This window comes from Nerophis ophidion, linkage group LG27 (genome assembly GCF_033978795.1).
Source record: "Nerophis ophidion isolate RoL-2023_Sa linkage group LG27, RoL_Noph_v1.0, whole genome shotgun sequence".
Classification (NCBI taxonomy): domain Eukaryota; kingdom Metazoa; phylum Chordata; class Actinopteri; order Syngnathiformes; family Syngnathidae; genus Nerophis; species Nerophis ophidion.
In genome coordinates this window covers 22,976,430-23,003,209 of record NC_084637.1, presented here as the reverse complement: position 1 = coordinate 23,003,209, position 26,780 = coordinate 22,976,430, and the positions used below count along the sequence as shown (strand labels likewise).

The 26,780-nt window shown below is 37.8% G+C and overlaps 2 protein-coding genes and 1 long non-coding RNA gene across 7 annotated transcripts in view; 1 reads left to right on the top strand and 2 right to left on the bottom strand.

The window, feature by feature from the left end:
* Positions 1 to 3,652: 3,652 nt before the first annotated feature.
* si:dkey-20d21.12 (uncharacterized protein LOC556245 homolog) lies at positions 3,653 to 14,819 on the bottom strand. Of its 5 annotated transcripts, none has more exons than XM_061889343.1 (4): positions 14,628 to 14,819; positions 12,209 to 12,352; positions 4,034 to 4,298; positions 3,653 to 3,957 (listed from the first exon to the last, which is right to left on the bottom strand). In XM_061889343.1, exons 3-4 carry the CDS (start codon positions 4,293 to 4,295, stop codon positions 3,821 to 3,823), a joined length of 399 nt encoding a protein of 132 aa, XP_061745327.1. In that variant the 5' UTR covers positions 4,296 to 4,298; positions 12,209 to 12,352; positions 14,628 to 14,819; the 3' UTR covers positions 3,653 to 3,820. The 5 variants fall into 5 exon arrangements, with proteins under 5 accessions (XP_061745327.1, XP_061745328.1, XP_061745326.1 ...); XM_061889344.1 differs by having other exon boundaries at positions 12,209 to 12,308; XM_061889342.1 differs by having other exon boundaries at positions 4,034 to 4,234; positions 12,209 to 12,376; positions 14,628 to 14,818.
* A 2,954-nt stretch (positions 14,820 to 17,773) lies between these two features.
* amt (aminomethyltransferase) overlaps positions 17,774 to 26,780 on the top strand; it is a 29,855-nt gene continuing 20,848 nt past the window's right edge. Inside the window, exon 1 of the mRNA XM_061889370.1 lies at positions 17,774 to 17,995. Within this exon, the coding sequence (XP_061745354.1) occupies positions 17,909 to 17,995 (87 nt within the window). The 5' untranslated portion in view covers positions 17,774 to 17,908. The remainder of the gene's footprint in view (positions 17,996 to 26,780) is intronic.
* LOC133544292 (uncharacterized) lies at positions 18,898 to 19,557 on the bottom strand. The gene is made up of 2 exons (XR_009804621.1): positions 19,304 to 19,557; positions 18,898 to 19,207 (listed from the first exon to the last, which is right to left on the bottom strand). It is a non-coding gene; the product is annotated as an uncharacterized LOC133544292 (long non-coding RNA).

Genomic DNA, 26,780 nt, shown 5'->3' with positions numbered 1-26,780 from the left:
ACCCTTTTCCCAGCAAAACCCGAAACTCTCTTTCCTATCAATAACGCCACTTCCCTATCTCTTCCGGAAGTCCCGCCCCCCAACCAAAGTCATTGGCTTATAATATAATTAGAAATGTAATTATTATTTTCTCAATGTTGTTTATTTATGTCACTGCAGACTGGGGGATTACTTTGCTGTGTATATATATATCTATATATATATATATATATATATATATATATATATATATATTTGTATATATATTCATACATACATATATATGGTGGGTAGAGTAGCCAGAAATTGTACTCAAGTAAGAGTACTGTTACTCAGAGATTTATTACTCACGTAAAAGTAAGGAATAGTCACCCGAATATTTACTTGAGTAAAAGTAAGTACTGAGTAACTAATGAGTAACCTGATTGTGTAATGATTACGGCCACAAATAATACACAAAAACATAAAATTTGCAATGAGCAAATTCAGAGCCAGGAATATCTCTTAAGCAACTAAAACAGTTATATATATATATTAAATAATAATACATTACAATAAAAAAGGCAAATTGAGCCACAATAATAGCCCCATAGGCTCAGTAGGCATTGATTGATTGATTGAAATGTGTATTAGTAGATTGCACAGTACAGTACATATTCCGTACAATTGACCACTAAATGGTAACACCCCAATAAGTTTTTCCACGTTAATCAATTATTTAATAAATGACCAAGTCGAGGTGATCTACCTCATATATACATATACATACACACACACATATCATATGTATATATATATATATATATATATATATATATATATATATAAATATATATATATATATATATATTAGGGCTGGGCAACGATTAAAAATTTTAATCGAAGTTAATCACACTATTTCTCCGATTAATCGCGATTAACTGCATTGTATATGCAAAGCCCAATAATGAATTCAAAAGTAGTGTGTAGTGCACCTTAATTGGAATATTCTCCCACATGAACAAAAGCGCCAAAACATTTGTTGTGCAAACACAATTTAAATCAGTCCTTGTTAAACAGTAGCAGTTAAATAGCATATTTTATGAAAATCAACTCAAAAAATGTAAATACAAACATTTAAGCTTATTGCCACTGCCAGGGTATTTAAGTTATCCTGTTTGTTATGGAAAATAAATATAATCTACATACAAATCTCTGAGCCACAATCATAACGTCTGATCAGGCAATTTCTGAGGTAACAGCAGAAACATTTTTTTCATCAGGGATCTTATGTTTAAAAAACCTATATTATAGGTAGTGGGGTGTTTTAGGGAATTTTTGATCAAATTATCCGTAGTAGCAATATTAATAATGTTGTGTTTATTATGCGTAGTGCACTTAAAATAATTATGACCATATCTAGGAATTGATATGATGGGAATTTTCCGATTGTTTGCTTGGTGCTTTGATAAACTGATATACATGGTACTATATTGTGATGTTATGAGCCAGGGAAAAAAAGAACTACCCTACCCATCATGCAACAGGAGTGACGAGCATGCGCGGTAGCCCCGTATAGGTTGTGTCGCTATGACACAACCTATACGTTGTGATATGCACGCTCTGAAAGCAAACGTTAAGAACTCAGCCAACACTCCTCGTCTGCATTATTCATAAATAGACAGACAACACATATACTCCGCTGCTTCACAGGCCGCTGGATGTAGCCGGCAAAGTATTCCCATGCTAGCTAGCCGGTCTAGCAAGCACGCGTCATTCAGTCCAAAACGGCCCGATCTATCCACATTCAGAATTGTCTGGCGGTCGTAAGTGATCCCGGAGTGACCACGCTGTAAGCCAGCCATGAAATTTGCAGAATTGTCCGGTATTTTTGCCAAATGTTCCATCTTTACCAAGAGCCCCTCCACGCCGAAGCCCATCCGGGTGACGCCATCTTGTTAAGACAAGGCGTTAACAAAATAAAAGCATGTAAACAACATATACAAATGTGCGATAAAATAATTGTCTGCGTTAATAGATTGATGAGTTAACTCGTAATTAACGCATTAATTTGCCCACCCCTAATATATATATATATATATATATATATATATATGTATATACATTCATATATACAGTATATAATTTTTATTTATTTTGCCGGTTTTGTTGACATGTTAAAGGTGTTTTAATGAATATACATGCATGTTTAACATATTGATTCCTAACTTTCATGAAGACTAGAATATAAGTTGGTATATTACCTGATTTTGATGACTTGCATTCCTTAGTATGCGCCTGCCTTGAATTACTGCCAGGTCAAACTCGCTTCACAAAATAATTAGCGCATGCTTAGTATTACCGCCTGGTCAAACTCGTGACGTCACGAGTGACACTTCCCCTGTCATCATCTTCAAAATGGAGGAGGCTAATTTCAATACCGGTAATTTGAAATCGCATAAAGGGAAGAAGATTAAGAGCTATTCATTAGGATTTAATGTCCAAGCTTACATCACACTCAAATTTTTACTGCATACCTTTGGTAAGTGCCAGAGGGAGAAGAGGTTTTAAAATGATTAGCCCATGCTTACTTTTACCGCATACCTTTGAAAAGCGCAGGAGTGAGAAGAGGTTTTAAATTAATTCGCGCCCCGGCGGCAATTCAAGGAAATACGGTATATACAAACTGTGTGTATATATTGTATGTATATATGTACATACCATAAATATATATATATATATATATATGTATATATATATAAACATATATATATATATATATACATACAAAATGTGTATATATGTATATAAACACATTATGTATACTTATACACAGTATTTATATATACAGTAAATAGATATATACAGTATGTTTATACTATTTACTGTACATAGTATATATTTATACTGTGTGTGTATATATATATATATATGTAGATATATATGTGTTTGTATATATATATACTGTGTACGTGTTTATGTGTGTGTGTGTGTGTGGGTGTTGTGTGTGTGTGTGTGTGTGTGTGTGTGTGTGAATATATAGTACATATGTGTGACTGTATAAATGTATGTATATATATTTGTGTGTATGTGTATATATATTAATATATGTATATATTTGTTTGCATATGTATATATATATATATTTGTGTGTATATGTGTATATATAAATATATGTATGTGTGTATGTATATATATATACATATTTATGTTAACATACATACATATATATGTATATGTACATGTTTGTATACATATATGTGTATATATAAATATATATATATATGTATGTGTGTGTATATATGTGTATATATATATATATATATACATATTTATGTCTACATATGTGTGTATATGTACATATTTATATACATATATACACATGCAAATATATATGTATATATACATAGAGATACACATTTGACATATTTATAGACATACACACACACACACACACACACATATATATATATATATATATATATATATATATATATATATATATATATATATATATATATATATATATATATATATATATATATATATAAATTAAATTAAAGAAATACGTAGAGAAATAGAATAAATAAGCACCGCCCGGATTCCATTTCCATTCCAAAAATGCTGCGTCAGATAATGTGTAATAATATTTGAGCAGAGTTAATGGTCATATCAGTGCAAAAAGAAGAGGTCACACGCGTCAAAGTTGTTCATTGTAAAGCTTGCAAACATTAAAACTTATATTTTCCAATTTAAAAATGTCAAATATCAGGACAATAAAGTAAAGATAAAAGTATTATCCGTCAAATCAGCAGTTTTTCTTTGTTGGGCATAACGAATTGGTTGGCTCCGCCTCCTCCTCTCACGTGGGCCCTCTAGTGGCCGTCAGGTTGCGTGTCAGCTGTTGTAGTTGCTGGATGAGCAGGGAGAGTTCTGCGGTGTTGGCCTCCTTGTCCCTGACGGCGTCCGTCAGCCTCCACAGCACGCTGCCCTGTTGCACTGACAAACAACACGGGGCTGTGCTGTGACATGTAGCATGACAGGACGTGTGCGAGCAAAGGAGGCGCTTGCTGACCCAGGAAGTAGAACATGAGCAGGAGGGTGATGAGGAGCAGGGTGGTGACGCCACACGCCATGGCGTACACTCGGGACCAGCTCCCACTCAGCATGTCCTGAATACCGCTCGGCCACTGACCCCCTTGTCGGCCCGCGCCGGTCACGTGGCGCACGTGTCCATTCACAGACGGCGTATACGTGGGCCGGGGGGGCCTCGATCCTGGAATCACAGTGTATGTACCTTTTGAACAGCATACAACTGTGTATACTAGGCGGACCATATTCTGAAATGCCAAAAAGAGGACAGATAAAAGCGTGCCAAGGCAGGCAGCACTCCAAGACCGGGGACTAGGTGAAAATTTGCAAATGATACTTGAACTTGCTTTATAAACAATATATTTATTTATCCATCCATCCATTTTCTACCGCTTATTCCCTTTCGGGGTCGCGGGGGGCGCTGGCGCCTTAAATTTTTTTAAATAAAGCATTTTTTCTCCTCCGTTGACAGCAGTGTCGGCGCTAAGAATTTTCAAAATGTGGTCCCATGGACCCCATCAAGTCATAAAAATGGGGTCCCACAGTTTATTATTGGGATCCCACCTTTTTGTAAGTGTTTTGAAAACAAATGATAAAAGTATGCATTATCCTGTTATATCTCACATTATATACTGTGTTTTGGAAAAATGTTGTCGTGAACGTTGCTTAAAGGCCTACTGAAATGAGATTTTCTTATTCAAACGGGGATAGCAGGTCCATTCTATGTGTCATCCTTGATCATTTTGCGATATTGCCATATTTTTGTTGAAAGGATTTAGTAGAGAACATCGACGATAAAGTTCGCAACTTTTGGTCGCTAATAAAAAGCCTTGCCTTTACTGGAAGTAGCAGACGATGTGCGCGTGACGTCACGGGTTGTAGGGCTCCTCACATCCTCACATTGTTTATAATCATAGCCTCCATCAGCAAAGCTAATCGGACCATGAAAGTGACAATTTCCCCATTAATTTGAGTGAGGATGAAAGATTTGTGGGTGAGGAAAGTTAGAGTGAGGCACTTAAAAAAAAAAGCGATGGCTGCGGGCGGCGGCATTGGTAGCGTTTCAGATGTAATTAGACACATTTACTAGGATAATTCTGGAAAATCCCTGATCTGCATATTGTTTTAATAGTGTTTTAGAGAAATTCTAAAGTCATACCTGAAAGTCAGATGGCTGTGGTGAACGCCAGTGTCTCAGAGAGAAGCCAGTGGAGGAGCCAAGATCACAGCTGCCTTTTTGACAGCTACAGGAGGAGGTCACATAATCCACTGAAGTGTCCGGTCAGAGCTGACTTAATATCACAATTTTCCCATCCAAAAACTTGCTGGTTGACGTAGAGAAACATGTTCGCTTGACCGCTCTGGGTTAAAGCGTCACAACAATGAAACACCGGCTGTGTCTCGGTGCCAAAGGCAGCTGGAATCCACCGCTTTCCACCAACATTTATTATTTATTGTCTCCATAATTAATTGAACAAATTGCAAAAGATTCAGCAACACAGATGTTCAAATTACTGTGTAATTATGCTATGAAAAGAGACGACTTTTAGCCGTGTGTGGTGCTGGGCTATAATGTCCTCTACAACCTGAGACGTCACGCGCACGTGTCATCATAAGCGTCATCATTCCACGACGTTTTCAACAAGAAACTCCGCGGGAAATTTAAAATTGCAATTTAGTAAACTAAACCGGCCGTATTGGCATGTGTTGCAATGTTAATATTTCATCATTGATATATAAACTATCAGACTGCGTGGTCGGTAGTAGTGGGTTTCAGTAGGCCTTTAATTCATTAATATGAAAAGAAAACAAATTTGTATGCATATTAAAATGTATTAGGGCAGCACATTGGTAGAGGGGTTAGTGCGTTTGCCTCACAATACGAATATTCTGAGTAGTCTTGGGTTCAATCCTGGGCTCGGGATCTTTCTGTGTGGATTTTGCATGTTCTCCCTGTGACTGCGTGGGTTCCCTCCGGGTACTCCGGCTTCCTCCCACTTCCAAAGACATGCACCTGGGGATAGGTTGATTGGCAACACTAAATTGGCCCTAGTGTGCGAATGTTGTCTGTCTATCTGTGTTGGCCCTGCGATGAGGTTGCGACTTGTCCAGGGTGTACACCGCCTTCCGCCCAATTGTAGCTGAGATAGGCACCAGCGCCCCCCGCGACCCCAAAGGGAATAAGCGGTAGAAAATTGATGGATGGATGTAAATGTATTCACTTATAAACATTCATTCACTTTCTTCTTTCCTTCATGAATCTAAACTTTACTGGTAGTGTTTTCTGTATTTGTATTTAATAAGTTGTAGGTGTATTTATTTCAGTATAAAAGTGTAAAAAGTGTTTTGCTTGGGTCATGAAATGATGATAATGGTGTGCCAGGGCATACATACATTTTATATTTAATGCTTAAATCTCTACATCCTGTTTCTATTCCTCATTTCAAAATGTTTTAGTTTTTTTTATGTTGTTTTTTTTGTTTGTTTGTTTTCTACCCGTTTTTTGTCAAACAAAAATGTTTTTTTTTATGGCAAACACACAAAACATGCAAAATCTTCCACCAAAAATATTTTTCAAAGTGGAATATTTGATGTGACGTGATCGGGGATGAGGTAGAGGGTAGCTAGGGGGGTATATTGTAGCGTCTCGGAAGAGTCAGTGTTGCAAGGGGTTCTGGGTATTACTTCTGTTGTGTTTATGTTGTGTTACAGTGAGGATGTTCTCCAGAAATGTTTTTGTCATTCTTGTTTGGTGTGGGTTGACAGTGTGGCGCATATTTGTAACAGTGTTAAACTTTTTTATATGGCCACCCTCAGTGTGACCTGTATTGCTGTTGATCAAGTATGCCTTGATTGACATTTTATCTACTACCCCGCTCTCTCTGTCTATGCCCCTCCCTCACAAATGTTGCTGCGTGCGCACACCTCCCCAATTTGTTTCGTAATCAACCCCTCTTAACCCTGAACGTACATTGAAAATACAGGCAACCTTGACACAAAACGACGGACATTTGAGGCATTAAAGAAACCCCGCCCGGACACCCCGGACAGTCCTGCAAAAGAGGACATATCCGGGGGAAAGAAGATGTATGGTCATTCTAGTGTACCCTTATAACTGTACACACCGTACGTACTACTACGTGCTAGCTGTGTGCGTGTGTGTGTGTGTGTGTGTGTGTGTGTACCCTTGTATTTACTGCAGTTTTTAATCAGTTTAAACAAGTGACTGCGGAAGTTACAAGAATTAACTAATCATTTGAAGCCCTCAAAGAGTAAATGAAACCACGTTTCTAGGTATAATGATTGATGATAAATGGAACTGGAAAGCTTGTGACGCTTGGTGGGCATCGTGGTGTGGATTGCGTTATCTCGTGGATGCAGCGGAATGGAACACAGCGTTAAGGCAGGAATGATGATATTTTTATATACTAAAGAACAACCTAAGAACAAAAAGACTTGCACAATGGCACTATAAACAAACCAACAGAACTAGCATGTGAGCCAGGAGGAACAAAAGACTATGGAAACAAACAAATAAATAGCATGGAAGTTAATCGAGTACAAAAAGGTATTTACCACAATGCAGGATAGCGACGTCACCTGTTGCATGAAAAGCAATTTACACTGCGAGGACGAAGGAACAAAAAGGGCAGGCTTAAGTCGGGACAGAAAATTAGGAGGCAGGTGCGCGACGACAAACAAGAGACAGGTGACAGTAAATGCGTAACTAGGCAACAGAAACAAAACAGGAAGTGCCACCAGGAACTAAGTATAACCGGTGGTCTTTTCCTCTGCGTTGTGTGTTGTTTATGGAAGACGACCGACACCATGGGTTTCTCCACTACACTTTACTGATAATACCGAACACAATTGTCATCAAAAACTTTGTGCCATCGTTGAACCCCTCTCCCGTTATCGAGGACAAAAAGGGAAGTTAGAAAGCGTGTCCAACGCATATAAAAAGACAGGTGTCACAGTTACTATTGCAGTAGGAGGGACAACGTGACAATGGTTCCACATTGACAAAACATCAAACAATATTCAGGTATTTACATGTAACTTACTTATTTTGTGTAATTATAACAATAATAAAACAATAGAAAATACATTATTTACAAGACATAATGGACCCTGTTACATAAGGACGCCAAATACTAAACAGGGTGATAACAAAACAGAACAAAACCAAAACATGCCATGACCCAAGTAGTGGATCATAACAAAGCTAATTTAAAATATATATAACATAAAGTAGCAAGAAACACGTAAATAATGAATAAAGCAAAACATGTTGTAGGCCGCCATAGTGGCTCTCTGGAGCTTTTTCAAAAATGTATTAAAAATGGAAAAAGATGAAGGGAAAATAATATATTTTTTGTTTTCATATGGTTTCTGTAGGAGGACAAACATGACACAAGCCTCCCTAATTGTTATAAAGCACAGTTTGTATTAAACATGCTTCACTGATTCAAGTACTTGGCGGGCGACGTTTTGTCCTACTAATTTTGGCGGTCCTTGAACTCACCTTAGTTTGTTTACATGTACAACTTATTCCGACTTTCTAGGACGTGTTTTATGCCACTTCTTTTACTGTCTCATTTTGTCAACCAAACTTTTAATGTCGTGAGTGAATGCACAAAGGTGAGTTTTGTTGATGTTATTGACTTGTGTGGAATGCCAATCGGGCATATTTGGTCACTGGATGACTGCAAGCTAATCGATGCTAACATGCTATTTAGGCTAGCTATATGTACATATTGCATCATTATGCCTCGTTTGTAGCTATATTTGAGCTCATTTAGTTTCTTTTAAGTCCTCTTAATTCAATTTATTACTCATGACACACTATCTGTATGTAATATGTTTTTTTTTTTTTATTTGCGGCTCCAGACAAATTTGTTTTTGTATTTTTGGTCCAATATGGCTCTTTCAACATTTTAGGTTGCCGACCCCAGTTCTAGACCAAAAAATCACTTCATATTCTCTACTGCTCGCTAGTGTTACCATATCAGAGTTATTGTGTAGAAATATGAGGAAATAACTACAAAAGTACACTTCATTCAATAACGGTGTTACAAAATAGATCAGTTAGAATAATACATCATGTTGGATGTAAAGAACATACAAATCCTTTATCTACTGAATCAAAGATACTGAAATTCCATGACATAGTGAATTAGCAAACAGCTCAAATTATACACAAAGCAAACTATAACCTGCTACCCAAGAATAAACAACAATTCTTCTCAAAAAAAGAGAAGACATATAATCTTACAGAAAAGTGTCATTTAAAACATTTGTACGCACGTAAAACACTTAAGACCTTCAGTATATCTGTTTGTGGAATTAAATTATGGAATGGATTAAGCAAAGAAATCAAACAATGTACTAATATGATCCGCTTTAAGAAACTCTTCAAACTTAAAGTGCTTACTAAGTACAAAGAAAAAGAACCATGATAAACATTCAGAATGTATTTCATCCATCCATTCATTCCTTACTTACTTATCTCATCATATGAAATATTACTTACTTCACCAATTATTATTGTCATGTCTTGTGATCATGTTCTGTTTAGTTCTGTTCTGTTTGTTTTTGACTCCATTAGTTCCTGTTTTTGCGCACCTTGGTTTGTTTTAGTTTCCATGACAACTCATTAGTTCCACCTGCCTCATTTGTTTGAAGTCACGCACCTGTCGTTAATCATTTAAGCATGTAGTTGCCAGGTAGTCGACCTGGCGACATTACTTTAATGACATCATTTATCTCTTGCTCTGCCCATGTTGGATCTCTTGTGTTTGTTCGGTCCATGCCATAGTTCTCGTCAGCATAAGTGTTTTTGTTTCATGTTCATAGTTCTGCCTTTGTGTTAGTTTTGTTCCCTGCATTAAGTTTTGTTTCTTGATGATACCAAGGCCTGGATGGCCCTACAGTGGTACCTGTGAGCTCCCCCCTGTTGACTTTGGCTCCTTGGCTTTGCACGTTAAACTAGGGCTGGGCGAAATTTACTTTTTTTAACATCTCAATATTTTTAGGCCATGTCACGATACAACATATACATCGCGATATTTTGCCTTAGCCTTGAATGAACACTTGATGCATATAATCACAGCAGTATGATGATTCTATGTGTCTACATTAAAACATTCTTGTTCATACTGCATTAATATATGCTACTTTTAAACTTTCATGCAGAGAGGGAATTCACAACTAAGTCAATTTACTAAAACTGTAGTTGTTAAACAATTATTAAGCAGTGCCACAAACATTCATGTCATTTCCAAAACAGAAAGTGCAAGATTGTCTGAGACATTTTAAAACAAGCTATAAGTGCACTTTTGTGCATGATGTCACCAAGATGACATTTCAAAACAACTGTATGTGTGTGTGTTGTAGCATACAGTTGCCATCCAAGCAACGTTATCATGGACGCCCCTGCTTATTTCAGCAAGACAATGCCAAGCCACGTGTTGCAACAGCGTGGCTTCATAGTAAAAGAGTGTGTGTACTAGACTGGCCTGCCTGTAGTCCAGACATTGAAAATAAATGAAGGCTAAAAAGGCAGAAGGGAGACTGTTGAACAACTTAAGCTGTACGTCAAGCAAGAATGGGAAATAATTCCAAATTGAAAAAATGTGTCTCCTAATTTCCCAAATGTTAAAGGGGAACATTATCACCAGACCTATGTAAGCGTCAATATATACCGTGATGTTGCAAAAAAAGACCATATATTTTTTTAACCGATTTCTGAACTCTAAAATGGGTGAATGTTGGTGAATTAAACGCCTTTCTGTTTATCGCTCTCTTTGCGACGACGTCAAAACGTGACGTCACATCGGTCGTCAACGCCATGTTTCCCTACCACATCGAGTCAAATCAGCTCTGTTATTTTCCGTTTTTTCGACTGTTTTCCGTACCTTGGAGACATCATGCCTCGTCGGTGTGTTGTCGGAGGGTGTAACAACACGATCAGGGACGGATTCAAGTTGATTTACGTGGAGTGTGCATCGATTAGCACGGGATGCTAATCGATGCTAACATGCTATTTAGGCTAGCTGTGTGCATTATGCCTATTTGTAGCTATATTTACATCTAACCTTTCCCTCCACCCACATTTAATGCCAAAAAAACACTTAGCAATCGAAGGATTTAAGTTGCTCCAGTGTCAAGAGATGCGAAAGTCCCTCGTTTGGTTTTTACCGGCGATGCTACGACAGAGATGGCACAGAGATGACAAGAATGTCTGGATATCCTCCGACACTCAAAGCAGATGCATTCCCAACGATAAAGTCAACGAAATCACAAAGGTGAGTTTTGTTGTTATTGACTTATAGATCCAGTGTCAATGCGAAAGTCCTGATCGGTTGGTCTGCACATTTTACCGGCGATGCTAACGCAGAATAGCGTTTGCATGGCCGAATAGCGTCAATAGCTATTCGGTCAATAGCTTCAGTTTCTTCTTCAATTTCGGTTTTGCTATCTGCCTCCATACTCCAACCATCTGTTTCAATACATGCGTAATCTGTTGAATCGCTTAAGCCGCTGAAATCCGAGTCTGAATCCGAGCTAATGTCACGATATCTTGCTGTGCTATTCGCCATTGTTTGTATTGGAATCCCTATGTGACGTCACAGGGAAATAGACAGTGGCATCGCAAATAGCTAAAATCAAGCACTTTAGAGGTTTTTTTAGGGATATTCCGGGAGATGTAAAATTTTGAAAAAAACTTTGAAAACTAAAATAAGCCACTGGGAACTGATTTTTATTGGTTTTAACCCTTCTGAAATTGTGATAATGTTCCCCTTTAACTGAGTGCTGTTAAAAGGAAAGGCCATGTAACACAGTGGTAAAAAACAACTTTTTTGCAATGTGTTGCTGCCATTAAATTGTAAGTTAATGATTATTCGCAGGAAAAAAAGAGTTTTTTCAGTGTGAAAATGAAATATTTTGTCTTTGCAGTCTATTAAATTGAATATAAGGTGAAAATAATTTGCAAATCATTGTATTCTGGTTTTATTTACCATTTACACACTGGGCCAACTTCACTAGTTTTGTTTTTTTTACATAATGTGAGTGTACCATATGTGTTGTACCCAACGTGACCTACGTACTTCTTATCACGTGCGTGTACCGCTTTTACCTTGATGCGTGTGTGTACCTTTGTGGTTGTGTTCCGGGTGTGTCCGGTGAAGGTCGCTAATGGAGTCCACAGAATGGAGCTCAATTTCAGTCAGGTCTCTGTCGTTGACCCTGTAGGTCTGAGGAGTTGTCTGCAATGAAGGGGGTCTCGACATGTCGCCTCCTCAAATTCACAAATAAACTCACACTGAGAACAAAGTTATGGAAGTTTGTTTGGGTCTTTATTACCAACACTGACTGTATGTCACTCAATGTGATGACCATTTTATTGAATGCAAATTTGGAAGCAAAATGTGTGGTTAAAAGTATAGTTTGTTCAAAGATAATGTTTAAAATTGAGTGTAAAAATGAGTGTATAAAAATTGAGTGAAAAAAATTCAGTGTAGAAAAATACACTGTGAAAAAATTTAATATTTAAATTGAGTGTATACAAATTGAGCGTAGAAAAAAATGTATGTAGAAAAATACAGTTTTGACAGATTAAGTGTAAAAAAAAATCAGTGTAGATAAATGCTATGTGTAAAATTTCAGTGTAAAATTTTTGGGGTAAAAACATTCAAAGGACAAAAATTTGGTGTAGAAAATATCCATATTGAAAAAATAAATGTGGAAAAAATTAAATGTAAACACAATTCAGTGTAAAAAATTTAATGTAGAAACAGTTCAGTGTAGAAAATTGAGTGTAAAAAAAATCAGTGTAAAGAAAATTATGTGTAAAAAATTCAGTGTAGAAACATTTTTTGCAGAAAGTTTCAATGTAAAAACATTCAATGTAGAAAAAAACTCTAGAAAAATCCAGTGTAAAAAAAAATCAGTGTAGAAAATTTAATGTAAAAACAATTCAGTGTAAAAAATTGAGTGTAAAAAAAATCAGTGTAAAGAAAATTATGTGTAAAAAAAATCAGTGTTGAAGCATTTTTTGCAGAAAGTTTCAGTGTAAAAACATTCAATGTAGAAAAATCCAGTGTAAAAAAAATCAGTGTAGAAAATTCAATGTAAACACAATTCAGTGCAAAAAAATGTAATGTAAAAAGAAATGTCAGTGTAGAAAATTTTGTGTAAATAAAATCAGTGTAAAGAAATTATGTGTAAAAAATTAAGTGTAGAAACATTTTTTGCAGAAGGTTTCATTGTAAAAACATTCAATGTAGAAAAAAATGAAGAAAAATCCAGTGTAAAAAAAAAATCAGTGTAAAAATTCAATGTAAAAACATTCAATGTAGAAAAAACTGAAGAAAAATCCAGTGTAAAAAAAGAAATCAGTGTAGAAAATTCAATGTAAAAACAATTCAGTGTAAAAAATTGAGTGTAAAAAAAATCAGTGTAAAGAAAATTGTGTAAAAAATTCAGTGTAGAAACATTTTTTACCGAAAGTTTCAGTGTAAAAACATTCAATGAGGAAAAAACTCTGAAGAAAAATCCAGTGTAAAACAAAAATCAGTGTAGAAAATTCAATGTAAAAACAATTCAGTGTAAAAACTTCAATGTAAAAAAACTTGAGTGTAAAACAAATCAGTGTAAAGAAAATTGACTGTCAAATAATTTAGTGTAGAAATATTCAGTGTAGAAAAACCCAGTGTGGAAAATTGAGTGTATACAATTACGTTTGGAAAAATTGAGTGTACAAAAATTAAAAGTAGAAAACTGAGTGTAGAAAAATTCAGTGTGAAAAAATCAGTGTTGAAAAAGTTAGCGTCGAAATATTTACTATTTATATATTTAAATAAATATTTAAAACAAATCAATGTAAATACGATCAATGTAGAAAAATTGAATGTAGAAAAATTGAGTGGAGACAAATTTTATGTAAAAAAATTGTTTAGAAAATGTATTTTTAAAAATGTGTAAAAAATTGGAGTGTTGGAAAAGTCTCTGTAAAAAAATTTTGTTTAGAATTCTGTGCAAAAATATTTGTTGCTTCAAAACTCAAGACTCATTTCCAGTGAATTAACACTGAGGCAACGGATCCTGTTTTAGAAACAGCCAATAAGGAGTCATGTTTGCAGTCATGTGACACGACTGCAACAAAGGGGCAACTTCTTCAACTACATGCTAGTCTTGGCTTTTGAAGACGCCCCCCGCGACCCCGAAAGGGAATAAGCGGTAGAAAATGGATGGATGGGCATTTTTCTGCACTCCATTTTTTTTTTTTACACACTATTTTAAAAACACTATATTTCCACAAATGTAATCTTTACACCTACATATTTCACTCACATTTACTCAATGTATTTATTTGTAAAAAAAAATGTAATTACAATTTAAACAATTCAGTGTAAAAAAAAAAACAAGTGTTGGTAATAAAGACAAGTTTTCTGGGAAAATAGCCCTCTTCTTTTTACACTTGTATGACAATTAATCATGTTAAAATGTTTGAGTGTGGCCACAGCTTGACCCTGGAACAGTTGTATTCCTATGTACAAGAACATTGCACGTACCTTTTATCCACCATGAAGAAAAGCGGTGTAGGTGTCCTCCCTGTTGTTGGGTGTCGATCAATGGTGGGCCAAAACCTCTAATTGTTTGCTCTCAATCCAAACCAGTCCTGAAGAAAAAGGCCTGGCTTCGTCTTCAGGACTGTCCAGCCGAGAGTCAGCTGCCAGAGAGAGAAAGACCGCGAGACAGTGAAGCGTCCTAAAATAACACGCTGGTATTATTAGGTGGATGAGTGGGCTGGGACACACGTCCATAAAGTCACTTGGAGAGCACTTCAAGTTGGAGAGATGAATAAAAGTCATCTCACTTGCTCAAAGTAATTTCATATTGTGCAGTTTGTTTTGGCAGTGTAGTATCTGTTAACATGGGAAAGTACATGTCTTTATATGCCTCCATAGTTGCTTAGTGGCGATTCTGGGTTCAATAGTTTACATGATAGCTACACCCAAATGTGGGCGGGGCCTGTCGATGTCACCTATGGATGACTGAAAGCAATTTCATATTGTGCAGTTTGTTTTGGCAGTGTAGTATCTGTTAACTGAAGAAAGTACATGTCTTTAAATGCCCCCATAGTTGCTTAGTGGGGATTCTGGGTTCAATAGTTTACATGATAGCTCCACCCAAATGTGGGCGGGGCCTGTCGATATCACCTACGGATGTCTGAAGGCAATTTCATATTGCGCAGTTTGTTTTGGTAGTGTAGTATCTGTTAACAGAGGAAAATACATGTCTTTAAATACCCCCATAGTTGCTTAGTGGGGATTCTGAGTTAAATAGTTTACATGATAGCTACACCCAATTGTGGGCGGGGCCTGTCGATATCACCTACGGATGTCTGAAGGCAATTTCATATTGTGCAGTTTGTTTTGGTAGTGTAGTATCTGTTAACAGAGGAAAATACATGTCTTTAAATGCCCCCATAGTTGCTTAGTGGGGTGTGACGGTCTTAAGCCGTCGTGCGGGTACGGATGTCTGAAGGCAATTTCATATTGTGCAGTTTGTTTTGGTAGTGTAGTATCTGTTAACAGAGGAAAATACATGTCTTTAAATGCCCCCATAGTTGCTTAGTGGGGTGTGACGGTCTCAAGCCGTCGTGCGGGTTCCATGGACCACCAAGCACAGACATTTGCTCGCAGGTGTAGACTTCTTTATATTTCCAAAGAAGAAAAGTCTTTTGCGGGTTACTTTTCAGCCGTCCGCGCTCGCACTGCTCGCTCCTCTGTGTAGCTTTTCAGCCGTCCACGTCGTTTTTGTCTGCCTCTCGTTCTCGTCCTCGTTGCATGCGCTGTTGCTCGTTCTGTCGTCTCTCCCTCTCGTTCCTTCTTTGTTTCTTCACCTCTCTCCCCCACGTTCACGGCTGCCGCCCTTTTTAAGAGTGCGAGAAGATTCATTAATTGTATCCAGGTGCGCGATCCACGCACCTGATCTCGTTTGTGGCGTCGCTCCCGGCACGTCCCGCCTTGCCGCTCGCTCGCCATCCCCGCCTCCTCGCCGCCATCTTGGGCCGGGCTCCAGCATGCCCTGCCTCTCTGTCGGGCCATCGGCTCCGCCTCTCCACATGCTGATTCTGAGTTAAATAGTGGGCATGATAGCTACACCCAAATATGGGCGGGGCTTGCATCGGGCCTGTCTATGTCACCTACAGACGACTGAAGGCAATTTAATATTGTGCAGTTTGTTTTGGTATTGTAGTATCTGTTAACAGGGGAAAGTACATGTCTTTATATGCCCCCATAGTTGCTTAGTGAGGATTCTGGGTTCAATAGTTTACAAAATAGCTACACTCAAATGTGGGCGGGGCCTGTTAAAGTCACTTACAGACGACTGAAGGCAATTTCATATTGCGCGGTTTGTTTTTGTAGTGTAGTATCTGTTAACATAGGAAAGTACATGTCTTTCTATGCCCCCGTAGTTGCTTAGTGGGGATTCTGGGTTCAATAGTTTGCATGATAGCTACACTCAAATGTGGGCGGGGCCTGTTAAAGTCTCCTACAGACGACTGAAGGCAATTTCATATTGTGCAGTTTGTTTTGGCAGTGTAGTATCTGTTAACAGGGGAAAGTACATGTCTTTCTATGCACCCACAGTTGCTTAGTGGGGATTCTGGGTTCAATAGTTTACATCATTGGTGTCAAACTCTGGCCCGCGGACCAAATTTGGCCCGCCGTGTAATTTTATTTGGCCCTTGAGGCAATATCAATTTAACATTAGAGCTGGGCCGCCGCTATTAGACATCGACAGTGCCGCTGTAACATCGCATTCACCGCTAATACTCATACTTACTCATACTCGATTTTTAAAAAATGAGAATCGATTCTGAATCGCACAACGTATTTGAATCGATTTTTTCCAACACCCCTAATATATATATATATATATATATATATATATATATATATATATATATATATATTTGTTTTTTTTTTTCAAATTATCTTTACTATTAAAAATGATATAACATATATTGCTGAGATATATATATATATATACACATATATATATATATATAAATATATATAGCTGAGATATATATATATATATATATATATATATATACACATATATATATATATATATATATACCGGTATATACACATGTTTAAAAATATGTGTGTTTATATATATATATATATATATATAGCTGAGATATATATATATATATATATAGCTGATATATATATATATAAATATATATAGCTGATATATATATATATATATATATTATATATATACCGGTATATACACATGTTTAAAAATATGTGTGTTTATATATATATATATATATATATATATATATATATATATATATATATGCACCCCCCTCAGAGGCCCTTTGAATATCTCCCAAATTCTGACGTCTCAACGTTGGCAAGTATGCTTCTCTGTACTGTAAAGTTCAAATTTGAATGACAATAAAAGGACGTCTAAGTATCAGTCTAAATAAGTCAGATTAGTAATTATACAACAACGTTGACCAAAAACCCGAAAGGAAGCATCAAGTCTAAGCAGTAGCCGTATTTTCCAGCCTTTTCAAGCGCCAGGCGACCGAAACCTAGCAACAATCACACGTTATTAATAACTTACAACTACATTTCCCACAAGTCCTTGCGCGCGTCATGGCACGGAAACCAGTCACGTGATTGAGTTCGAAGTCCAAAAAAAAAAGAAAAAGAGTGGAGATACGGACAAACGGAAGCCGCGTTGTTACTCCTCCAGTAGCGCCGTGGGACGAAGGTTGGCAGCGGCTCGACGACACTGCTGCAGCCGGACTTTAGCTGTCGATATGTGGGCGCGCTTGTTAGCGGGGGCTCGGGGTGCTGGTTGCGGAAGGAGGGACCTGCAGCGAAGACATGCGTCGTCCACTGGAGAGGTTCGTGGAAATATTTGTAATATCACACTTTATATGTCACTAAAAACACTAAATGACCCCCACGTGGAGGAAAATGTATGTTTTGAACTCCTTTACATTCGACATATGTGCCAGTTTACTCGTGTCGTCATGGTGACATTATTCAATGCAACTTTATTTTTATTGTTAGGATAACGGCGGTCTTGGGTTAGATCAGGGGTGATTGATTGATAGATAGGATTGATTGATACTTTTATTAGTAGATTGCACAGTACAGTACATATTCCGTATAATTGACCACTAAATGGTAACACCCGAATAAGTTTTTCAACTTGTTTAAGTCGGGGTCCACTTTAATCAATTCATGGTAACCAAAGTGTGGTACACAGCTCTTTTTTTTTTTAATGGCCCGCCCAGCTTTATTGACATTTTCCAGGATCTAATTAGTTCACAGCAAATATTACACTTTGAATTGATTTTTTTGATTGATTGATTGATTGAAACCTTTATTGGTAGATTGTACAGTACATATTCCGTACAATTGACCACTAAATGGTAACACCCGAATGAGTTTTTCAACTTGTCCACCATACTTGCCAACCTTGAGACCTCCGATTTTGGGAGGTGGGTGGTGGGTGGCGTGGTCGGGGCGCTACCTTACTCTAGATTCACCAAGTCAAGTATTCTATATACCGTATTTCCTTGAATTGCCGCCCGGGGCGCTTATTAATTTAAAACCTCTTCTCTATCCTGCGCTTACCAAAGGCATGCGGTAGAAGTAAGCATGCGCTAATTATTTTATAACCTCTTCTCACTCCGGCACTTACCAAAGGAATGAAGTAAAAATTTGAGTGTGATGTAAGCTTGGACCTTAAATCTGTTATGTTTGACTAAAAGGGAGGTGACAGCAAACGAACACCAGGTGGCAGTATCTCCAAAGATTTATTATATATAGTAAATATATACATAAATCTGTAGTACTACTAATAATAATAATAATACTAATACTGCTAATGAATAAACCAAGGAAATGAAGTCTGATCAAAACTCAAGTGTGTATGGTGTAAGGCTATGTGTGTAGATTAGCTGAAGGATGTCTTACCAAAATGTTGACGGAAGTGAAGTAACGCGGAAGTCCGTGGGAAAACGTGTCCAAGCGGGAGGTCGAGAATCCAAAAGGCAGTCCGGGGGGCAAGGGGAACAACAGGGGATCCAGGAGAAACACGGGAAGAGCTGCGGGAAGACAAACAGAGCATCAGACAACAGAAACACGGAAGTCGCAGGGGAAGAGCGAGTACGCGGGATGGAAGCCAGACACAGGATGCTTACTCAGGTACAGATGGCTATAATCCGGCCAGTGATGGCAGGTTGTCCAGGTCTATAAAGGCAGCTCCGTCATTACCATCAGGTGTGAAGTTTGCAGGTGACTGATTGCAGCTGGCAGCTGCTGCAGGGCGGGGACGCGCGCGGCTCGTTCCTGGATGTGTGCGCCCGTGGGCGTGCCCCGAGTGGCGCACAGATGGACGAGCGGCGCTGGCAGGGGTCTGAACCGTAACAGTACCCCCCTTCTTATGGACAGCTTCCAGATGTCCAACAGGTCGAAACACCAAGAGCACAGGAACAAAAGTCAAGGGAGGGCGGACGGGCGAACTGGTGGTGGGTCGCCAGCCCAAGTGTCCCCGAATCCACCGGGGACGAGTCTGGTGGCGACGGCGAGTAGAATGCAGCTGACGCCGGCGAGGCGGGCAACCAAGGAACGGGCACCATCTTGGAAGTCGTGGAGGCGGACGCGAGTGACGCCATGGTGCGTCTCGCCAGAAACGAGGAGGTGATGTCAGAAGCGTAGAGGCACAGGAAGACGGCGGCGTGAAGGCAGCGGACGTCATCTGCGACGTGGAAGCAGCAGACGTCAAAGCCAAAGACGAGGAGGGCAGCTGAGGAGCTGGCCGATGTACTGAAGTCGGCGCTACAGGCCGAGGGGCAGAGGTCGAGGCCAGCCTGGGAGCTGGTGGAGACACAGGGGCCAGCCAGGGAGCTGGTGGAAACGAGGGGTTCAGGCTTGGGGCTGGCACTAGTTCGGGTGCTAGCTCAGGGACTGCCGCTAGCTCGGAGGCTAGCTCGGAGACTACCGCTAGCTCGGGTACTGCTGCTAGCTCGGGTACTGCCGCTAGCTCGGAGGCTAGCTCGGGGACTGTCGCTAGCTCGGGGGCTAACTGTGGGGCTGGTGCTAACTCAGGGGCTAGCTCGGGGACAGACGCTAGCTCGGAGGCTAGCTGTGGGGCTGGTGCTAGTTCGGGCGCTAACCTGGGGACTGGTGCCAGCTCAGAGGCTAGTCTGGGGACTGGAGCTAGCTCGGTCGCTAGCCAGGGAACTGGTGCTAGTTCGGAGGCTAGCCAGGGAACTGGTGGCTGTGGCTGAGAAAAGCGGAAGACAGGTGGAATTAGTTTGGCAGGGGGTAGCCTGTCTGGGTGCCACTGCGCCGCCACACCAGCACAGCCACCAGTACTATCCCCCCCCTCCAAAATCGGATGCCAGACGCTTCCTGCAGACTGAGGAACAGTCTCTAAGGGTGGGAAGAGGGTGTCCAGGCGACGAGAAAATTCCTCTTTGCTAATATTGCTACTGAACATCCCCTTCCAAGACATGTTGACGGGACAAGACAAATCCTCCCGTGTGGAGCAAAAAAGAAAAAAGAAAAAGACAGTGAATGGGAGAAGAGGAGGAGACAGAAAAAAAATTCAGGGGGGGCTGAACGAAAGTCACTGGGGCAGGGCTAAGGTACTCGGCCGTCAGGTCCCTAATCAATTGGCCGGATTATACTGTTATGTTTGACTAAAAGGGAGGTGACGGCAAACGAACACCAGGTGGCAGTATCTCCAAAGATTTATTATATATAGTAAATATATACATAAATCTGTAGTACTAATAATAATAATAATAATAATACTAATACTGCTAATGAATAAACCAAGGAAATGAAGTCTGATCAAAACTCAAGTGTGTATGGTGTAAGGCTATGTATGTAGATTAGCTGAAGGATGTCTTACCAAAATGTTGACGGAAGTGAAGTAACGCGGAAGTCCGTGGGAAAACGTGTCCAAGCGGGAGGTCGAGAATCCAAAAGGCAGTCCGGGGGGCAAGGGGAACAACAGGGGATCCAGGAGAAACACGGGAAGAGCTGCGGGAAGACAACAAGAGCATCAGACAACAGAAACACGGAAGTCGCAGGGGAAGAGCGAGTACGTGGGATGGAAGCCAGACACAGGATGCTTACTCAGGTACAGATGGCTATAATCCGGCCAGTGATGGCAGGTTGTCCAGGTCTATAAAGGCAGCTCCGTCATTACCATCAGGTGTGAAGTTTGCAGGTGACTGATTGCAGCTGGCAGCTGCTGCAGGGCGGGGACGCGCGCGGCTCTTTCCTGGATGTGTGCGCCCGTGGGCGTGCCCCGAGTGGCGCTGGCAGGGGTCTGAACCGTAACAAAATCCTACTGAATAGCTCTGAATCTTCTTCCCTTTATGTGATTTCAATTTACCGGTATTGAAATCAGCCTCCTCCATTTTGAAAATGATGACAGGGGAAGTGTCACTCGTGACGTCACGAGTTTGACCAGGCGGTAATACTAAGCATGCGCTAATTATTTTGCGAAGCGAGTTTGACCCGGCAGTAATTCAAGGCAGGCGCATACTATATGCCCTGCGGCAATTCAAGGAAATACGGTATATAAATATATATAACAAATACTCGACTTTCAGTGAATTCTAGCTATGTATATATATATATATATACATATATATTTATATATATATATATATATATATATATATATATATATATATATATATATATATGTTTGTATGTATGTATGTATATATATATATATATATATGTATGCATATGTGTGTATATATAAAATAAATACTTTAATTTCAGTGTTCATTTATTTACACATTTACACACACATAACACTCATCTACTCATTATTGAATTAAGGGTTGAATTGTCCATCCTTGTTTTTCCAACCATGTGCATGTACAGTAAAGGCAATATTGTCCTGTTTAAGAGTTTTACAACATTGCGGACTGCTGTTGTTGTGTGTTGTTTTACCGCGCTGGGAGGACGTTAATGAAACTGCCTAACAATAAACCCACATAAGAAACCACGAACTCGCCCTCGATCATTCTACAGTTATAACGTCATTAGCCATTCACGCTCTTTATACACGTCACTCAGGTCCGCATGGAGCTGGAGGGGAATTTCGGGATATTTTCGGGAGGAATTTTGTCCCGGGAGGCTTTCGGGAGCGGCGCTGAATTTCGGGAGTCTCCCGGAAAATCCAGGAGGGTTGTCAAGTATGGGGTCCACTTTAATCAATTTATGTTAAAATGTACATGGACCCCGACCTAAACCAGTTGAAAAACTTATTCGCGTGTTACCATTTAGTGGTCAATTTTACGGAATATGTACTCTACAATCTACTACTAAAAGTTTCAATCAATCAATCAATTTCAATGAAATATGGTTTTGGAAATGATTGCATATTTTGTGTTTGCCGTTTTAAAAAAAACAAGTTGTTTTTGACAAAAGGAGTATAAATCGAACAAAAAGAAAAAAAACATGTATAAAATAATAAAAACTTATAATTGACGGTTGAAGTTGAATTATAGAGATTTAAGTGTAGAAAGCTAAAAAAAAAAATATATATATATATATATACACTACATTGCCAAAAGTATTTGGCCACCCATTCAAATGATGAGAATCAGGTGTCCTAATCACTTGGCCCGGCCACAGGTGTATAAAATCAATTATTTAGGGATTGAGACTGTTTCTACAAACATTTGTGAAAGAATGGGCCGCTCTCAGTGATTTCCAGCGTGGAACTGTCATAGGATGCCACCTGTGCAACAAATCCCGTCGTGAAATTTCCTGGCTCCTAAATATTCCAAAGTCTGCTTTAATATAAGGGAATGGAAGAGTTTGGGAACAACAGCAACTCAGCCTCCAAGTGCTAGGCCATGCAAGTTGACAAGGAGGGGTCAGTGGATGCTAGAGCGCATAGTGCAAAAAGGTTGTCGACTTTCTGCACAGTCAGTTGCTACAGAGCTCCAAACTGCATGTGACCTTCTCATTAGCCCACGTACAGTACGCAGAGAGCTTCATGGAATGGGTTTCCATGGCCGATCAGCTGCATCTAAGTTATGCATCACCCAGTCCAATGCAAAGCGTGGGATGCAGTGGTGTAAAAGACGTCACCACTGGACTCTAGAGCAGTGGAGACGACTTCTCTGGAGTGATGAATCACGCTTTTCCATCTGTCAATTTGATGGACAAGTTTGGGTTTGGAGGTCGCCTGGAGAAAGGTAAATTTCGGACTGCATTGTGCCGAGTGGGGAAATTTAGTGGAGGAGGAATTATGGTGTGGGGTTGTTTTTCAGGAGTTAGGCATGGCCCCTTAATTCCAGTGAAAGGAACTCTGAATGCTCCAGGATACCAAAATATTTTGGACAATTTCATGCTCCCAACCTTGTGGGAACAATTTGGAGCGTGCCCCTTCCTCTTCCAACATGACTGTGCACCAGTGCACAAGCAAGATCCATAAAGACATGGATGACAGGGTCTGGTGTAGATGAACTTGACTGGCCTGCACAGAGTCCTGACCTGAACCCGATAAAACTTTTTTGGGATGAATTGGAACGGAGACTGAGAGCCAGGCCTTCTCCACCAACATCAGTGTGTGACCTCACCGATGCGCTTTTGGAAGAATGGTGGAAAATTCCTATGAACACACTCCGCAACCTTGTGGACAGCCTTCCCAGAAGAGTTGAAGCTGTAATAGCTGCAAAAGGTGGACCCACATCATATTGAACCCTATGGGTAAGGAATGGGATGGCACTTCAAGTTCATATGTGAGTCAAGGCAGGTGGCCAAATACTTTTGCCAATATAGTGTACATGTATGACTTATTTTTAACACTTTTACACTAGTGGTTCCCAATCATTTTAGTGGGATGTTTTTTTTAAAGTTTCATTTGCCCCAAAAAATAGCAATCCATTAAAATCAGTGCTGTTACGAATTATTGACCAATTTAAGGATCCAATTACTTCACATCAAATATTGCACTTGGAAATATTGCACATTTTTGGTGTTTGCCAAATAAAAGCGTAAATCAAACCCAAATAAAATATGAAAAAAACCTACCTATAATTGACGATTGAAGTTGATTTAGAGACTGAAGCCTTTAAAGAAAAAATAATTAAAAATATATTTTATGACTAATTTTTTACACTTTTATAAGTGGGGCCCTTTTGGATCCCCAATAATTTTAGTGGGGGTTTTTTTAAACTGTCATTGCTCGGGTCAATAAATCATATTTAAGAATTCAGTTTCTTCACATCAAATATTGCGCTTTGAATTTTTTGGGGGGAAAATATTGCATATTTTGTGTTTGCATGTTTTCTTTGACTAAACGGGCATAAAACCCCCAAAAACATTAAAAATAATAATAATCTGTAACTGACGGCTGAAATTGAATTAGAGATTTAAGCTTTAAAAGTAAAAAAAAAGAATGTATAACTTATTTTTAACACCTTTATGAGTCGGACCCTTTTTGATCCCCAATCATTTTTGTGGCATTTTTATTTTTATACCATCATTTTCTCCCAAAAAATAAAATGAGTTTAAAACAGGCAGTATAGCTCGGTTGGTAGCAACTTGAGGATTCCAGGTTCGATCCCTGCTTCTGCCATCCTCGTCACTGCCGTTGTGTTCTTGGGCAAGACACTTTACCCACCTGCTCCCAGTTACATTTAAAAATGTAACTTAGATATTTGGTTTCACAATGTAAAGTGCTTTGAGTCACAAGAGAAAAGCGCTATATAATTCACTTCACTTCATTTCACAATGGTGTGAATTATTGACTTATTTATTGATCCAATTACTTCACATCTAATATAGCACTTTAAAATATTTTATTTGGAAAATATTGTATATTTTTGTGTTTGCCTTGTAAAAAACAAAGTTATTAGACAAAATGTGCATAAAACAAACAAAAAAAACATTAAAAAATAAAATAAAAACATGAAGTTGAATTACAGATTCAAGCATTAAAAGTAAAAAACAAAAATGTATGACTTATTTTTAACACTGACTGTGGCCCTTTTTATATCCCCAATCATTTTAGTGGATATTTTGCCGAAAAAATAATAACAAATTAAAATCAATGATTTTTTTTTAAAATTATTGACCAATTAAAGGATCCAATCACCTCACATCAAATATTCCACTTTGATTTTGGTTTGGGGGTTAATATATCTTGCAACTTTTACATTGTCTACATTTTACATTAACTCTGTCTTTATGGTCCTGCTTTATTATGTTGTGTAAAATTAATGTATTCAATCTTTTTCATTTATTTTAGGAAATAAAATAAAAAAGAAAGTAAAAACACTTTTATTCGACCTGCAACGGTAAAACAAATCAGTATTTATTCCGATGTAAAATAAGTCATTATTCTTGAATATTAATATAATTAATTGATTAAAATGAATTAATATAATTAGTAATAGTTCTTAATTTTAGTGTTAATTAGAAATTAAGGCATGCAATGGCTTAAGCAAAATAAGTCAATGTGTTAATTTGATCCAGTGTAAAGAAGTGTTCACAAAGAATCCTGATAAACATTTTGAACGTTATTAAAACATTAGATCATCCTATTCATATGAACCATAAAAGAACTATTTATTATGACAAATGTATTATTTATTAATCTATTTGACAATTATTATTCGTCTATTTATTTACTCATTTAGTTATTTACTGACTGCCATGTTACAGACTGAGTGCAAAAAAATGTGCGAGAAATCCCTCTGACACGAAAAGGGGTCGGAATAAATGAGCTCGGCTTCTTCCTACTCCTCTTCGGACATGCCATGAGAAACTGAAAATATGTGCTGTATTTTTTAAACAAGCTAACACCATACTTAGTTGATTAATTCAAAAAATATAACCGGTTTGTTTTATTTTTAATAATTAAGATCACTTGAAAAATTATATATATATATATATATATTTTATATATATATATATATATATATATATATATATATATATATATATGTATATATATATATATATATATATATATATATGTATATGTATATGTATGTATATATATATATATGTATATGTATATGTATATATATGTATGTATATATATATATATATATATATATATATATATATATATATATATATATATATATATGTATATATGTATATATATGTATATATGTATATATGTATATATATGTATATATATGTATATATATGTATATATATGTATATATATGTATATATATGTATATATATATATATATATATATATATATATATATATATACGTATATACGTATATATATATATATATATATATATATATATATATATATATGTATATATGTATATGTGTTTTTTTTTTTAAATAGATGTATATACATATATGTGTATGTATGTGTGTGTATATATGTATATATATATATATATATATTTATATTTCTGTGTTTTAAGTGTTGCCTCTCAAAGAACCATGGAGGTACATCATTTACTTAATACTGATGATAATAGAAATAGAATGCATTGATATGTCTACTGAATCCAATAATATATTGGATCAAAAATAATGAATAAGTGAAATAATAAAAACAAATATTAATGTTTAGACAGTAAATCCACAGAGTGAAGCAGGGCACGTGTGCCTTCATGCAGACATAATGAGCATCTGTGCCAGTCGGTTGCCATCTTGGT